General features: G+C 40.8%; 1 protein-coding gene across 1 annotated transcript; it reads left to right on the top strand.

Moving 5' to 3' along the window:
- Window positions 1–6702: 6702 nt before the first annotated feature.
- CER1 (cerberus 1, DAN family BMP antagonist) lies at window positions 6703–9289 on the top strand. Its single transcript, XM_024558259.2, has 2 exons — window positions 6703–7209; window positions 8975–9289. Exons 1-2 carry the CDS (start codon window positions 6703–6705, stop codon window positions 9287–9289), a joined length of 822 nt encoding a protein of 273 aa, XP_024414027.2.
- Window positions 9290–17347: the final 8058 nt, after the last annotated feature.

Genomic DNA, 17347 nt, shown 5'->3' with positions numbered 1-17347 from the left:
TTCTCCAGGACAAAGAGTTACCTTTCAGAGAGTAAAATATACCCAAGAACTGTGTCAGAAGTTTCTGTTCACATTTTTATTGGATTTGGTATGTTAAAACAAATACTCACTTACCTCCTAAGTGTAGAGTGAGGGGCCAGGAATGGGAAATAAACAGAAAAACGTATTGAACAAAATCCCTGTTCTCAAAGTTGCTGACAAGGCAGTCTCCAGCAAACATAGACATCGCCTCTAAGGAGCTTTCTCTCCCTGGTTAGGAAGACACACACGCACCCACATTAAGCCAACTCTGAGGAGTCACTCACTCAATGGCAGCACAAATAAGGAACTTTCTTTACTGGAGGCCCAGACAAACCCTGGTGTCATGGGTAAAACCCTGTATTACCCCAGCAGCTGGCTGGATGGCAGGTCTGCTTTTGTAACTTAAGACTTCAGGATTCTCATAGTTCTTTTACCCATTCTGACCTTTTTTTCTTTCTCCATTTTTATTTAGGACCAAATTCATGATAAATGAGTTAAGTGTTGCAGTGAGTTCCAACAGCTACAAGAAGGTGCAGGTGATCCTGGGAAGAAAGATGTAAAGGTGTCCTGGAGCAAAAAACTAGGCTTCAGTGGGTTGCTGTGTCAGTGGATGGGGTTTGGACAATTTTCCAAAATGTGCCTGTGAAGGCAAAAGACAACATAGAAGCACAGAACCTGAAAGCTTTTATGAAATCAAAAGACATTTTTAAAAGATTCAAAACAAGCAGACCCTATATCCATGCTGATGGAGACAGCCAGTGAGTGAAGGGGTTTGACTATAAAGGGGGCGACTGTTCTGCAAAGTAGGCTGGACAGGATGGAATTCCAAGGGCAGAGTGCAAAGGAGAAATTAATCGGTATGTTTTGATGGTCAAGTGGGAGGAAATTGTCCTATCTGATGGCTTCTGTCTTTCTCTGTGGAAGAAAGGGTGAGGTTATATAGAATAACAATAAAATATATTTAAAAATAATGAAAGTAATTAAAAAAGTAAAATTCTTCTCAGGTAAATCCAAAAAAAAATTATGAAAGAGGCAGAGCAGTCAAAGTTTTGAGATAATTAGAGAAGTTTTAAAATGATCTATATGGGAAATAAAGTTGACTATAGTAGTAAGAAAGATTTCTGGGCAGAACTGAAGGTTCAGTAAAACTGGAGATGGTTAATTTATATAAAATCGGTTTTTGTCATTTTGTCGTCATCTCTGCCAGCATCCCATAGCCCAGGTATGGCCCAGGAAATGTGGACAGCTGGGTGTTTCCAGGCTTGAAATTTTACTAGATGGGTGTAGGAGAAGGAAAAGAGGGCAAGAGAGTTAGGAATATTGCAAAAGTTTTAAGTAATGGACTGTGAACACAACCTGGATAGGGAAGGAAGTGAGGCAGAGAACTCATAGACATTTTTCATTCATTCATTCATTCACTCATTCACTCACTCATACATTTATTCACTCATTTTTAAACCAATATTTTGGAGCATCTACTGGAAGCATTCTATTGGAGCATTCTACATGGAAAGAATTTTTCTATGGCCTGAAATTGTGAACAAGTAAGACATAGTCCCTGCCCTGACCAGTGTGACTCAGTTGGTTGAGGTCGCCAGTTCAATTCCCAGTCAGGGCAGAGGCCTGGGTTGTGGGTTCCATCCCCAGTCCGGGTGCCTCCAAGAGGCAACCAATCGATGTTCCTCTCTCTTTTTCCCTCCCTTCCCCTTTCTCTAAAAAGTAAATAAAATCTTTTAAAAAGGAAAGACATAGCCCCTATGTTCATGGACTTTGAGTCCAAAGTGCAGACAAATGTTAAACAAATGTGCACACCAATAATTATTTAACCACAAATGTGGTAGTACTAGTACAAGGACAGAGCAGAAAACAGCTGCTTTGGGGACCACTGTGTGAGAGCACTGAAACAACAGGATGTTGTCACGAGAGAACAGAACTCGGAAGTCTCCGTTTGGAGCTGGAGTAATTCCTGGTGACAGCGGGGTCAAAACAATGGGGGCGGGGAGGCCTGCTGAAGGGGGGTCATCAGAGTTAGCCAGAGTATTGAATGCAACATCACACGATGCTTATGGCATGTTGTCAATCAGACCCATCCATGTGGATGCTGAAGTCATCCAGAGTGGTAGATGGATTAGGAGTGAAAAGAAAGGTAATGAGCCGGATGAGGAAGGTAGGGCAGGTGGTATTGTCCCTGTCAAGGTTTAGGGACATGAAGTTAAGTACCTGAGATCATGTAGCTTATAAGCTGTAAGGCAGAGTCAGAAATCAGATAAAGTTCTTCTGGCTCCAAGTTCAGAGTTACTTCAACTTACAGTGCTCTCTCTGAGAGCAGCTTTCTGCAGAATGAAACATGATCAGGGGAGATGTTAAAGATGGGGAAGAGGGAGCATGACAGGGGTTAAGCATCAGTGAGGGCACCCTGGACGGTGGGCAGCGGGGGATGGCTGGACTGTGGGGTGGCGGGGCACATGGTAAAGTCATCTCAGCTGCCACGGCTACTCTTCAGATTTGCAGGAGCCCTCTCACAATCTCGGTGCGTAGCTGCTCTGTCACATTTAGGTACAGTCCATGAGTTGTGTGCATAACAGAGAGTGTTTTGGACAGAGAGCCATAAAATGGCTGAGGCTGCAAACAGGGTAAGCAGATGCTAAAAGGTAACTCAGGGGTCAGTGCCCAAAAGTGGAAATGGAAATTTTTTGTGGCATGCTACACCATTTGATATTTGTCCTTTTTTATTGGCTATATATTTAGTCCTCTTAGTGTGATGTAATTAGTTTGCTAGGGCTGCCATAACAAAGTACCGCCAGCTGGGTGGCTTAAACAACAGAAATTCACATTCCCACAATTCTAGAGGCTGGGAGATCAAGATCGAGATCAAGATCAAGGTGTGGGTAAGGACGCTTCTTTCTGAGGGCTCTCTCCTTAGCTTGGAGACAGCCTCTTCTTCCTATACTTTCACATGGTCTTTCTTCTGGTCTTTGTCTTTGTCTCAATCTTCTTTTCTTATGAGGATACCATTTTTATTGGAATAGGCCCATCCTAATGACTGCATTTCAACGTAATCAACTCTTTAAAGGCCCTGTCTTCAAGGATGGTCACACTCTGAGGAACTAGAGGTTAAGATTTCAGCATGAGTTTTGGGAAGGCATAATTCAGCCTATGGTAAGTGAAAATTTGAAAACATAAAGAAATTAATAACAGTGATTGGCTCCACAGCAGGAGAGGTAGCCTGGGAAATTAGAGGAAGAGTTATCTCTCATTGCACAATTTTTTTTGTATTATTTGAATTTTGTTACTACAGATGTTTAATACCTAATCAAAAATAAAAGCAAATGATTACATGTCTAATGCGCTTAAACATTTAGTGAATACAATGAGTGGAAATGCAGAGGGACCGTTCACTGAGCCTGTGGGATTTGGATCTGAGCGTCCGGATCAGTACAGGAATGGGGCCTGCCTAGCGGCTTCTCTGGCAACTCGTTTTGAATAAACAGGTCTCTCTCCCTGCAGACCACGGACTCCACCAGGCCTGGATAAGGACACTGTCTCTGTTTTACCCCCAGGTCCTCGCACGGAGCTGGCACTCAAATACCTGCTGTGGGAATGAACACACCAATGCATCCAAGGAGTGGAGCAGGTTTGGGGAACGAGCCCTTTCTGATGAGTTCTTTCCGCAGAAAGTGGCAGGAAGGGCAGTGCAGGGTGGGAAGTTCTTTGTTTTGAGTAATTTAGTAAACTTAATTATAACAAAGGTTCAAGGGGGAACCACTTACTCTAATTTGCCTTCTTCTTTGTGTTTTGGAAAAGAGAAAGATTCTGCCTTCTTCTGGGCTCTCTTTAAATAATCTAAAGTCTCTCGACACCACTGCTACTCTATATTTTGAAAAGAGAGGTAGCTGTGAGGCAATGGCATGCGCCCTAAACGGATTTCTTTCACAAATCCATCAACCCCAATTCCCTTTCTGTCTCTCAGTTTAACTCCAGTGCCCACCTTCGACCCTAACGCTGCCTCTCACCTTTTGTTGATTTAGGCCTGGGGTTTTCAGGAAAAAACTTAGCTTCTCTGGTTCTCAGAAAGCACAAGGCTGCTCTTCAGCTCCCTCTGAGAGCCTGTAAGAGGGGCTGAACAGGTAGCTGCGTACTGTCCTCTCACAGGCACGCTGGGAGCTCCACCTGGTCCTGAAGACATCTTAGAGCTTAAGGAAAACCAGACCAGGTTGAAATGAGAGAGGTGAGATCATGCTGGGCATGAGGTATAAATGGCAATGAATGAGTGAATGATGAGATCTGGCTCTCACACAGGCATGAGGTTGTCCCACGAGGAGGACTGAGCAGACTTGGGCATAGGTAAGCTCCGGCCTGCCTTCTGCTGTGGCCTCTGATACTAAGTACACCAGCAATTTGTGGAGCTCTCTCCTCACATCAGCTTCCTGCTGTGTCTCGAGGCCTGTCCAGACCGACCTCCATTTGGCTTCTTCCAAATTGGGGTAGGGGGACTAGATGCCTATATCACTTGAAGATCCACGGAGGCAGCATATTTTTGCCGAAAGCTTCAAAATGTTTGTCCTTAAGAGTAAGCTATAAAGTACCTCATTCTTAGCTCTCGAGTTGATGAAAGGTGGTAAGAGGTGAAGGTCGTCTGCCTTGTGAGAGACGGGGGCTGAAGACAGACCTGTGCACCACAGTTCCCATCACAGAGGCTGGGCTTTGCCAGGTTAACTGGTCAGGATATTTGCACATTTTCTCAACAGGAAGGACAAAACAGCAAAAGGAAATTCTCCTCAAGTCCTCTTCTAGTATCATCTTCTAGTATCTAGGATGCCTGACCCACAAACTGAGTCTTCTACAAATTTTAATTCAACAGAATTATTTTAATTGTATTCCCTGTTCAGAGCCAGGCTACCTGAGACCCTGAGTGGAATCTCTGGGATAGTCTTCAGTTTGGGGAAATGCAAGATGCTGTGATTGGTGGCAGTGGAACTTCAGGCATTAAAGTAAAGTTTAAAAGGAATCAGGAAATGTGTCCTAGTTGACTTCCATACCATATTTACAATTAGGGAGGAGTGGCCAGCTCTGGAAAGTCTATTGTATCGGCTAGCTGAGGGGAATTAAGAAATCAAGGAGCAGGCAACTAGAAAAATACTTGAAAAGAAATGGCAAATACTAATGTTCATTTAATGTGGATTAACTATACCTTAATTAATACTAGCACAGTTCCTATGATATTTGGTACAAGTAAAATATATTTCTTTTGATAGAATTCTGAAAAAAAAAGTGATGGTCCATTTAAAAATAGTTCATCGTTTTAAGTAAAGGGACTTATTTGAGGCTTTATCTCACAGAATCGAGGATGACTATTAAAAAGAACATGTGTCTGAAAAAGAGTCCAGTGGAATTAAGTCTTTGTAAAAAGAAAACTTAATCAGAAGTCAAGACTGGGGGTGGGAGGAAGGATGATCCAGGATGAGGTGTGTGACGAACACCAAGGACTATGGTGACTAAACTAAAAGGGCAGAACTATAAGCAAGTATTAGATCAGTGCCCAGTGGAAACACTGTTGAAATGGTGTGCAGGGTTGATGAGGCTCAATTCTGGCGTTTCAGTTCGTGGATATGTTCTTTCTCACATCCTGGCCTGCTCTACAATGTTTCTGAATGATAGTCACCTAACAAATTTTCCTTTATTTGTCCTGGCCATCAATTACTGGAGAATAAGGAAGATGATGTGGATTCTGTAAAGAATTGATCAGCCAGCTTCATGCCCAAAACTATCAAACCTGGTTCTTAGAATCCACGTTCTCAAGTCTGGCTCTTTGTTTGACAAAGAAAAAAATCAGTGGGGAGGCTTGAGAGAGACATTTCCCTATCCCCAGTGAAGACTAAGGAACTGTCAGTCTATTACTTAGTATCTTGTTGAGAAATTTGTGAACAATTGAAAGAGTTTATCTGATGACTGACCAGGTGTGAATTTAGCACCAAGTATTTGATTCTTAAAGGGTGGGGATTAACTTGAAAATTGTGTTTCCCTTTACTTTGATTCCACACAAAGTCAGCAATCTCAACCACCTTTAAGAAGGAGAGTCATCTGCTCAGCAAAGGATGCATCTTTCTATCTCTTCCTTTCCCTTGCCTACAATTTTGATATTCTTCTTCAGCTGCTTGTTGGTGTACCGGGGGTGTGCATGTGTGCTTTTAGAGCCTAAAGGACTGGCTTTTCCCCAAATGTATGCCTTTAATTTTTATCTGGCATACTTCTCTATTAAAAACATGTTTTGTCTATTTTATCTGAGCCCAAAGCAGATGTGCTGCAAATGTTAGCTGACTCTGGTCCTTCTAGAAACAGTGATGGGAAATGGGGCAAAGAATGTGTTGTTTTTGCAAATACTGCTCTTCAAATCTCAAGTGATAAAAGAGTCAGCTAATGACCCCCTGGGTCCCAGGCTTTCACTGGGGTCTTCTAAAATACACAAAACCAAAGTAAAGGCAGGACACCATTAGCACTACATAATTCAAGCAAACAAATGTGTTTACCCTGCCTGACTACTGACCACCTGCCTCCCCATCCCACAAGACAGGTATCTATATATATGGGATCTGATCTCCTTGTTCACAGTCCTGGGGGGAGAGAGCCTCTCCTTTGGGCCTCCACCATCTGTGAATCTGAAAGAAGCTGGGCCCCGACGACATGCTTCTCCTCTTATTTCAGCTGCTGGTGCTCTTGTCTCTGGGGAAGGCCGCAGAGCATCCCGGCGGCCTCCAGAGTCAGAGTTCTGTTTCCCTCGTGCCCCTAGAAAGAAATCGCAGAGAGCTTCCCATGGGCAACCCGGAGGAGGCTGAGGAGAAGCCAGACCTGTTTGTTGCGGTGCCACACCTGATAGGTGCCAGCCCTGTGGCGGAAGGCTGGAGGCACAGGGAGAAGATGCTGCTCAGGTTTGGCAAGCTCTGGAAGAAGCCTGAGAGAGAATTACAGCCAACCCAGGACCCCATCAGTGAGCATGTCCCACCTGGGACCCAGACGCTCACTCAGTCAGAGGATGGGATGCAGATAAAGAAGTCTCCTCTTCAGGAAGAAGCCAAGAAATTCTGGCACCACTTCATGTTCAGAATGAGTCCGGCTTCTCAGGGGGTCATCTTGCCTATCAAAAGCCACGAGGTGCATCAGGAGACCTGTAGGACAGTGCCTTTCAACCAGGTACCTGTTCTGGGTGGAGAGGGGATTGGGGTTTGCAGGAAGGGGGTGGACAGCTGGGACAGGTGGCAAGGAGGGGGAGAGGCTGCCAGGAGCCCAAGTCTTGCCTAACTCCCAGACTTGGTCCTTGGCCATTCATCATAGGATTTGGCAAAGTATGATCATACTTCCTAAATTTCCTTCTGAACTTCCCATTATTGCTTGGTATTCTGGAAATGCTGCAGGGATAGTATGATTGTACTGCCCATATTAGTAATCGTTTATACTGATGGCACAGAGCTTTATTTTATGTGATTTTATTTACTTATTTTTATAAGGGTGGGTTGCAGCGGGGGGTGGAGGGGTTCTATCCAGAGAGATAGACTTATCCTCCGTTATGAAACTGGTGGTTTAGAACTACTAGCAGAACTCTCTCTAGCTCTATCTCTGCTAGGATGTGGATGGGCAGTCCACTCCATTTGTTGCTAAGGTGGGATACATTAGACTCCCCCCATTCTTACACCTGTGTATGATGGTCTTAATCCCTGTATTTCACATGTAAATACTTTACAAGTCTATAAAGTATGTTGAGGTTGTCAGGCGTAAGTTACCATATTTTTAGTATTACCATAGCAAAGTTGCTTTAACTTATTTTTCCATTAGCTCTTAAAAAATAATATTGACGTAAAATCACATTTTCTCCCCTTAGTAACAATGACCTCCTGATCCATGTTGTGTTGATTGATGTGGTTATCATGATTGATTCCACGCTATTAAGACAAAGGGGCGTTCTACCATCTACTTCCTCCAGCCAGTCCTGGCAATCCCCATACTCCAAATGTTAAATTTAAATTGAGCAATTGCATCAGGTCCTTAAACCTAAAGATACTGAAAGAAGAGCAATGCTGGGTAAAGTAAAATTTTACAGCCCAATAATGCCACCCCATTAAGCAGGCAGTATTATAAGGCAATTGGGCATGCGAGGCCATTAAGTATTCTGCTTAAAAAGGCAAGGATGTGTAGCAATAGCAAGTAAACTACTAATTAATAATGACTGCTTCGTTGGCCACGTGCAGTTAGAAACTTGCTCCTAAGGATTGTGTAATCAAATTTCCTTTGAAACTTATATATTTTGAATTCTCTTGCTAATTAAATTAAAATTAAGATGTTTGACTTGCATATTTTGAAGGCAACATAAAGCTAGGGGCACAGGGTATGGGAGAGGCAAGGGCAGTGTCACGCATGATGATTTACAGGCATATGTGTTGCAACTTTGCTCGCAGCAACTTCATAGATTTGAATGTATTACAGGCCCTGCAAAGTAGAGTAGAATAAAACTCGTTGTATTCTGATCTATTCTATGAGAAATTGAACAGACATGTGTTGAGAATCTGTTATGCACAATGCTCTGTGAGGAATAGAAAGGTAAGGCACATTACTTTCACAAGAAGCTAGCCCTTAGATTTTTTTCAATTGATAATATCCCATTAGACAAAATTCCTTAAAGTTTGGTAATTAAAAAATTAAAACTAGAGTAAAATATTCTCATATCAACTTAGGGATTTCTTAAAGGCTAACTTATTAATTTACTCAGTAAAAGAAATATTGAGTTGAGCTGGCATTTTGCCCTTATAGATCCCATTACTTAAATATTACAAAATATGCAAAATTGGAAAGGTTTTGAGATTGTAGTTGAAATTATCCTCACCCTTACAGGGTACAGCTTCTGTATCATGCACGTTAATGAGATGAATCAAGACAACTTAACAGAGATATGTTTGCCTTTCAGTCTATCACCCACGAAGACTGTGAGGAAGTAGTTGTACAGAACAACCTTTGCTTTGGGAAATGCGGGTCTGTTCGTGTTCCTGGAGCTGCACAGCACCCTCACTTCTGCTTCCACTGCTCCCCTGCCAAGTTCACCACAATGCACTTGCAGCTGAACTGCTCAGACCTTGCCCCCGTGGTCAAGGTGGTGATGCTGGTAGAAGAATGCCAGTGCAAGGTGAAGACGGATCACCACGAGCATGGACACCTCCTCCAGGCAGGCTCCCAGGCAGAATTTCATGCCCATGATCCCTTTATCCCGGGATTTTCAACTTAAAAAGCTATCCCACTCTTACCTTGAAAAGCAAAACCACACTAGCAAAGTTGCTGATTATTCAGTCTGGAAATGTTCAGTGGGTACATAATATTTTAAGGGAAGGTGGTTTAGAAAGTAGTAAGATAGAATAATTTGGAGGAAATGGCATTCATCTAGTTATCAGTACACATTTGGTATCTAGTTTTGACTCTGCTGCTTGCTGGCCATCGAATATTAACAAGTTGCGAAGCTTTCTCCACCGCAGCTGTTCATCTGTAGATGAAGGACTTGAACTAGATGGTTGCTAAAGTCCTTTCCACTACTAATATTCCATGATCCATTGTCTCCAAGTTTGAAGAAAAGCCATCCATCTGAAGGAGGAAAAAAAATAAGCTAGACCATAAAAATGGGTTTCTTTAATCACTTGTCAAAGCACCAGCAAATGTGTATATACATTAAATTGGTAGAAGGATTCCCTATATTTATAGCTGCCTATGCATCTCAGGCAGTGTTTTATTTGAGTCCTATCAGATGATTAAGTAGTTCCATAGATGTAAGTAGTAACTTGTTTGGTTGCCTCTTTATTTTTGATACTCCCCATATAAAGTTCTCTGGCTTTGAAGAGTATCATTGATGTTAGTTTTAGTGCTTTACATAGGGATGAGAAGCAATCATTGGGAGCCAAACAAGTACCTATATTATGGGAAAGAAAAAAATAGGTCAATCCGGGTGTAAAGGCCAATCCAGAGATGCTAATGAAAGTAACCAAAGAATTCCAGTAGATGTCAAATTAAATAAACAGCAAAGGATTTAAAATTGAAACAATTTACTAGTGAAATCCTTCATCCATGTACATTTTGGATTAGGTGTTAAAGGTTCTGTGTTTGGATGACTTTTTTTTTTTTTGCTACTGCATTAAAACTTTGAATTACGAATTTTAGTCTGCAAATGCCACAGTTGCAAATTCTGCAAATATTCTGAATATTTTAATGCATTAAAATTTAACATATGAAGCATTCTGGGAAATGTCACGACTTTCATTGTCTTATATTTTGTCCTTATTGGTTTTGTCTGCTCATAGTTTAAGTGCACTATCTGGAGATTACCTAGCTGGAAATATTTTGGAAATGGCTTCAGAGTCCACTGACAATAGCCCAAGTGTTTTTTCAAACACCTTTCTGTAAAGGTCCTTTAATCATTTTCTTCAGTGATTGCGTTTGTCCTTCTCTATTTATTTCTATGTACATATTATGCAAAACTGGCTTTCTATAGCTATGTTTTTTCTATAACCATTCTTTAAAAATCCACCGTAGAAATTATTTTAATTATTTGGATCCCTTTGTTTTCATTATACACATAAAATGTGTTGCCTAATGATTATTTTCTAAAAAAAAAGAAATCAATGCATATTTTAATTCTACTCCTCTTTAATCACACTGTCCCGATGATCTGAAGCAGTGAATGCATTTATACTTCGTGTATATTCCATAACGTCAGTATAATGGAATATGTGCTGCACAGATACACATGTGGCCTTTACGTCAGAATATATTATACCCTTTGGTGGTCAAAGGCAACCTAATTGACCAAGATATTGTCATAAGGATAGAACTGTTAAGCATTAATGATATCCCAGCTGGTCAATATATTTTGGTGCCAAAAGCTATCGAGCAGCTGTCTAGTTTGCAATTGCCTAACCCCGATTATGTAAACCTATCTTTGCCAATTGGACTACCCTTCTCTGCCTTACACACTTGCAGATCCCTTTGATCTGTCCATGCAAACAGACTCTCAAGCCCAAAACAATCATCAGTTTTATTTAAACTGTGGTTTGCCCTTTCCTCACACATGAATTCAAGATGAGAGCGCTGATAGTGGTATCAGAGCTTACGTTCATAGAGTAATAACATGAAACTCACAAAACTGCCCATTTTCAACCATCTTTACTTACAAAAAAGGCATTTCCAATGGTTCAACATAATACATGGGAACATGAGAAAACAAGGGAAAACACACAAATATTGAACATGTATTAAATGCCAGATACTGTGTTAGGTCTTTTATTTTTTTATTTAATTAAATTATTTCTTTTAAGATATAAAAATATTTATTTTTTAAAATTTTATTGTTATTCAATTACAGTTGTCTGCATTTTCTCCCCATCCCTCCACCCCACCCCAGCCAAACCCACCTCCCTCCCCCACATCCACCTTTACCCTTGATTTTGTCCAAGTGTCCTTTTTAGTAGTTCCTGTAATCCCCTCTCCTCACTGTCCCCTCCCCACTCCCCTCTGGCTATTGTTACATTGTTCTTAATTTCAATGTTTCTGGTTATATTTTGTTTGCTTTTTTTCTTTTGTTGATTATGTTCCAGTTAAAGGTGGGATCATATGGTATTTGTCCCTCACCGCCTGGCTTATTTCACTTAGCATAATGCTCTCCAGTTCCATCCATGCTGTTGCAAAGGGTAGGAGCTCCTTCTTTCTCTCTGCTGCGTAGAATTCCATTGTGTAAATGTAACATAATTTAATTAATTAATTAATTAATTTTACAGAGGTGGGAAGGGAGGAACAGAGAGAGGGAGAGGAACATCAATGTGAGAAAGATACATTGAGCTGCTGCTTCTCATATGCACCCTGACCAAGGACCGAACCTGCAACCCAGGCATGTGCCCTGACTGGGAATCTAACTGGTGACTTTTGCCCTGTGGGTTGATGGCCAGCCAATTGCGCTGGATTTTTCAAATAAATTGTACAATTTATATAATATGGAAGTATATAAATTATACATTCCTCCCAAAATCTTATGACTTGGGGAAGTAACCTATTTGATAGGTGAGGAAAGTAAGCTTTAAACTTTTCTAAGCAGCCCTGGCCTTGTGTCTCAGTTGGTTGGAGCCTCATCCCATGTACCAAAAAGGTCGCAAATTCATTTCCTGGTCAGGGTACATACATTGTTGCGGGCTTGATCCCCAGTCAGCAAACAATCGATGTCTCTGTCTCTGTCTCTTTCCCCCTCCCTCTCTCCCTATTTTTTTTTTTCTCTCTCTCCCTTCCTCTCTCTAAAATCAATGCATATCCTCAGGTGAAGAATAAAAAAAAGTTTAAATAGCTTACTTAAGGTCATTTGGAGTATCTTTTCTATTTGTGTTAAAATATTTGCTCATTCATTGTCCATCAATTTAGATTTAGCTCTTCTAGGTCTCAGGACTATAGGCCTCAAAGCTAATGTTGTGTCACCTCTGTTTGGCTCTCATATTTGAAGGACATTGACGTTATCCCCTGAAAGAGAAAGCATGCTTGGGTCTGGTCCTCAGCCAAGCAAGCATTGTCCCGACTTGAGAAGTGGTCCCTGCAAGCCCCCTCATCAATCTCTGTCTCATTTTTCTCTCAATTAAAATAAGGCTGATAATGATTACTTCACAATAATTGGATGGCCACGTGTAACTAACATCATATCAGAGAGCTTTAGATCCTGTAAAATTACCGGGGGTTAATTCACTCTTCTCCATTCAGACTTTAGAAAAAATGTTTTAAGAGATTTAAAAGAAAGGAAAATGCAAAGAATAACATAACACTCAAATTCTCACCACCAGAATAGTTAATATTTTCTCATCTTGTGCTTCTTGTCTATTTTTTAAAAGACAGAAACCACTTCATGGGTAAGTAAAGTCCTCTCCAGTCACCATGCTGAGTTCCCATCCCCCAAACCCTTCGCCCCTCAACACCCCCAACCCAAAGACTCCTGTTTGTAATTCCAATGTCTTTTTTGCAAAGGTGCATACACGTCCCCAAATAACATACAGTATGATTTGTGTGTATACGTTCCTTTATTCAGCAAGTATTTACTTGTTCACCAGCTGTGAGTAAGACGCGGCTCTAGGGGCTGTGAATACAGCATGGAAACAAGTCAGACAAGATCCTGCTCCTAGTGGGGGGAGACAAGCAATTTGAAAATCAATTCATCAATCAGTCAACTGTAAAGGAAAAATATCAGATGGTTACAAATGCAGTAAGTTTTTAATTACATGCATGATATTCTATTTGGATTTTCTGCAGTTATTTTTCTCCTCACACAGGATTTGGGCTTGTTCTTATATGTTTTTGGTTTTTTAAATGTATTTTTTATCTGTATTCTAAAGATTTGGCATTAAGTATTTCCTACAGAGAATGATTAAATTAGCTTTGAAATTTATTTTTTAATGTACATAGCCTCTTTAACCTGTCCACTTAATTCTTAATTAAGAATGTCCTGTATCATCTGAATTTTTACCGAGCATTTCTTCTATACAAGACACTGTGCCGAGAACTCTGGGACAAAGGTAAAAGGACACATTCCCTACCATCCCCAGAGCTTACTCTATAGCAGCAGAGATAATAGATGGGAGTTACAGATCAGTAATGACAGCAATGATAGTAACAGCTACTAATTACTGAGCCCTCACTATGTGTTCGAGTGCTTTATATTCCTCATCTCATAGAAATAGACATTTTAAACCCATTTTTTTTTTGACAGGGGGAGTAAGAGAGCTTCATTTATTCAGTTGCCAACTGTTTCTGATTGTGATGACCCTGGTTGCTATACTGGACGCAAAGAATATAAATCAGTGAATATATGATTACCTGAATGTAATTACTGATTTTAAGAATTTACAGTCCAAGAACAAGTAACTAAATGTATTTGTTTCTGTAACGCTAGAATGATGATTCCCCCATCACACCCCAACCCCAGCCTCAAACGTCACTTTCCCAGTGAAGTTTTCCTTAACCCTCAGAAAAGGTCAGATTCACCTATCATATGATTTCATAATGCTGTATACCTTCACTTCACAGCTCTCATCTCAGGTTATAATCATGCCTTACTGCATCATTATTGGTCAAATTGTAACCTCCATAAATAAGAGCAGGAATTCACCATTATAACCAATGCCTAGGAAAGTGTCCAGCACATTGTAGGTATTCAAGAAATACTTTTTGTCTCCATAAAAGGAACAATGTCAACAGATGTCATATGCTGAAGGTATACATGTTTTAGGCACTGTGCCAAGAACTTTATATAGATCATTTCATTTAACCCTCATGAAATCCTGTGAGGTAGGGAGCACTGTGTTATTTTATAGAGGAGGATGCTGAGGACCATATAAATTAAATAACCTACCCAAAGTACTACTGCTAGGAAGTAGCAGAAACTGAATGACTCCAACATGCCATATCTTTACTACTATACTGCAGTGCTTCAAGATGGCAAAAATAAAAATCTATACAAATGAATATACTTATATACACATATACATGCATATAATATATATATACACACACGTACACACATACATACATATATATATTCATGTATAACCAGGGTTAAACACCTGATTCATCTACTAGTCTGTTCCTTCTCTTATTCCCACAGCCCATTAACTATGCCTGTCTTAAGGCACTTATGTCAGTGAGGATGCTTGCAACTCAAGTACCAGGAAACACAACTCAATGTATTAAGTTATGAAGGGATTTATTATTTCACTGACAAGAAGTCTGGAAGGCAGTCAGTTCACTTATTGGTCAAGTCAGAAGTTCTACCATTCCATCCATGACTTGGGTCTCTTCCATCTTTCTTACCTGTCCCTCTGTGCGTCCTCCACCAGCTAAAACTCCCCTCAGTCACAATATGGCTGCTGTAGTTCCAGGCATCACATTCACCATTCACACATCAATGTCCGTAGTAGAAAGAATGGATTCTCTCCCACTTGTGTCCCTTTTAAATAGCTGAATAAAGTCAGTTACATTGAGGAAAATTAAGCGATAGAACAAAATCTTTGCCAGCAAGGAGCAGAGAGAACATAGCCATTGAGTAGGCAAGCAGGATGTCTACCACAGCATTGGCCACATTTAACTTATGCTATCATTACTTATTTACCCATTTTATCTTTGTTTCTACATTATAAACTCCTCACCAGCAAGTCCTGTGTATTAAACATTTTTGTTATCCCTTTGCGTCTAATTTAATGTTTCATGTATAATATATTATATTATTTTAATATTATTAAATGTATAAACATGTTATTATATATTATAAATATATATTTATAGAATATTTAGGTATTTGCATGTGTACATAAGCATGGACATAATGCATAAAATGTATAATTTTTGTATTTTATGAGATAAATGCTCAATACGTGTAAGCTAAATCAATGAAATTTGGGAGCAGTTCTTGGAAGGAAGGTAGTGAACCTAGTGTGGAGAGTTTTGAATGGCAGTCAACAGGTTCTAAGAATGTATTTGGGCCCTGGCCAGGTAGCTCAGTTAGATAGAGGATCATCCCAATATGCCAAGGTTGCGGGTTCTATCCCCAGTCGGGACACATACAAAAATGAATAAATAAGTAGAATTAAAAATTGATGGTTTTTTTCTCTCTCTCTCTTAAATCAATAAAAAAAAAAAAGAATGTATTTGTTAGGCAACGGGAAGTATTTGAAGGTTTCTGAGCAGATTAGGATGGTATAGGTTTCTAATAGTTGCTTCAGAGGGGCTCATGAGCCCCCTGAAATGTGCACAAATGTTCTGTGTTTGGGCATACTTCAGGGGAGAAGCTCCAGAATTTTCATGAACTTCTCAGGGATTTCCATGAGTCCAACATCCTGGTATCAGCCTGATGACGGGAATGGAGAGAAAGCATGGATGCCAGCAGAGCTGGAAGACATCTGGGCAACCACGTGCACACATCTCCTGTGACTGGAACTCCGGAAAGTCAGGTTTCCATTTTAGGACAAAGGACGGATTTAAAATACTCATCAGCAGGTCCTCTTCACCTTGTGTAATCTGATGTTCACATTCAGGAGCTTGCAGTGGTGAAATGGTTGAGTAATAATACCCTAAGCAAAGGAACAGACGTTCCTGTAATACTAGTTTTCCAGTGCCAGGTCCTACTTATCCACCCACATTTCCGGGAGGGAGCTCACGTTGTCATTTTATTGCCTGCCTCCCTCTTACTCTGTTTTGTTCCTGCTCCTTTCCTCCAAAGGAAACAATCACCAGTTACCCACCTGTGGGTGGGGACTTGGGTTAATATTTTTCAAAGAAATTGTCGCAACTTCCTCTTGTCTACCAGCTAAGGGAAACACACCTATTTCTGTCCAATATCCAAAGAACAAGAATTTCCAGTAAGCACTTTTTTTGTCAGTCATAATTCCGTCACCAAAAGGAAACCTACATCCTGTCTAAACCTCAGGCAAGAAATAAGTGAAAACATAGATGGATAGACAGGTTCACGTCTTACACCGGCTCAGCTGAGACACTAAAAGGATGCCCCTTTTAGGGGGCCTGGGATCTGTGGGATTTTGTAGTGTCTTTGAACATAAGAGAGAAATCAAAGTGAACTTATAATTGAGGGGGCTCCCACATGAAATCAAAGTGAACTTATAATTGAGGGGGCTCCCACATGTGAGCCTGTGCCCCTCACAATTCTCCCTCTTGTCTGTGAGGGAGATTATGAGTCCAGGCAGAGCTCTAAGAAAAACTGCAAAGCAGGTAGAATTTCCTTTGGCCTCTGCTTTTCCTCCTTTCTGCCTATATGATCTTTCCCTTGAGCTGTCTTTCTCTCTCTCACCTCCATTTCAGGAAATTCAATGATCTACAGGTGCCCAGAGCTTCTGGTTCCTGTCCACTCACCTATTTGGCCCATCAATGTATTCATTCAACTGATATCTGTTTAGAACTTGTTAAATGTCAGGCATTGTGCTGACCTGCTGGGGTTCCAAGATGCTGTGACAGGTTCCAGCCCTTGAGGAGAGGTAATGTGCCTGGCTGCAGGCTTTGGCTTTCATTGTACGGACGACTGCTTCTTAAGTCTAGAACCGCCTACGAGCTTTTAAAATAGAGAAACACTGTTCCAAAGGGTGGAGGCAGGGATAGGGACAGTAGGCAATAACCAATATTAAAGCTTCACAGGTGATTTTGCCACCAGGCCAGATAATGAGGAAGTGGGAAGCACTGAAGAGTTCTGGTCACAGGAATTCTGAACATTTGCTCAGATTTCTTCTAGAAGAAAAACATTGTGATGTTTTCCCAATCCTTTTTGATC

The sequence above is a fragment of the Desmodus rotundus genome, chromosome 1 (assembly GCF_022682495.2).
Source record: "Desmodus rotundus isolate HL8 chromosome 1, HLdesRot8A.1, whole genome shotgun sequence".
Lineage (NCBI taxonomy): Eukaryota > Metazoa > Chordata > Mammalia > Chiroptera > Phyllostomidae > Desmodus > Desmodus rotundus.
Note: the sequence above shows the minus strand (reverse complement) of the source record. Positions and strands in the feature narration are given on the sequence as shown.

What these genes read in the sequence shown, in the direction of transcription:
- CER1 (XM_024558259.2), top strand. Translation starts at nt 6,703, where the DNA reads ATGCTTCTCCTCTTATTTCAGCTGCTGGTGCTCTTGTCTCTGGGGAAG. An exon ending in GGACAGTGCCTTTCAACCAG is followed by an intron (nt 7,210 to 8,974) that starts GTACCTGTTCTG and finishes TTTGCCTTTCAG; the next exon opens with TCTATCACCCACGAAGACTG.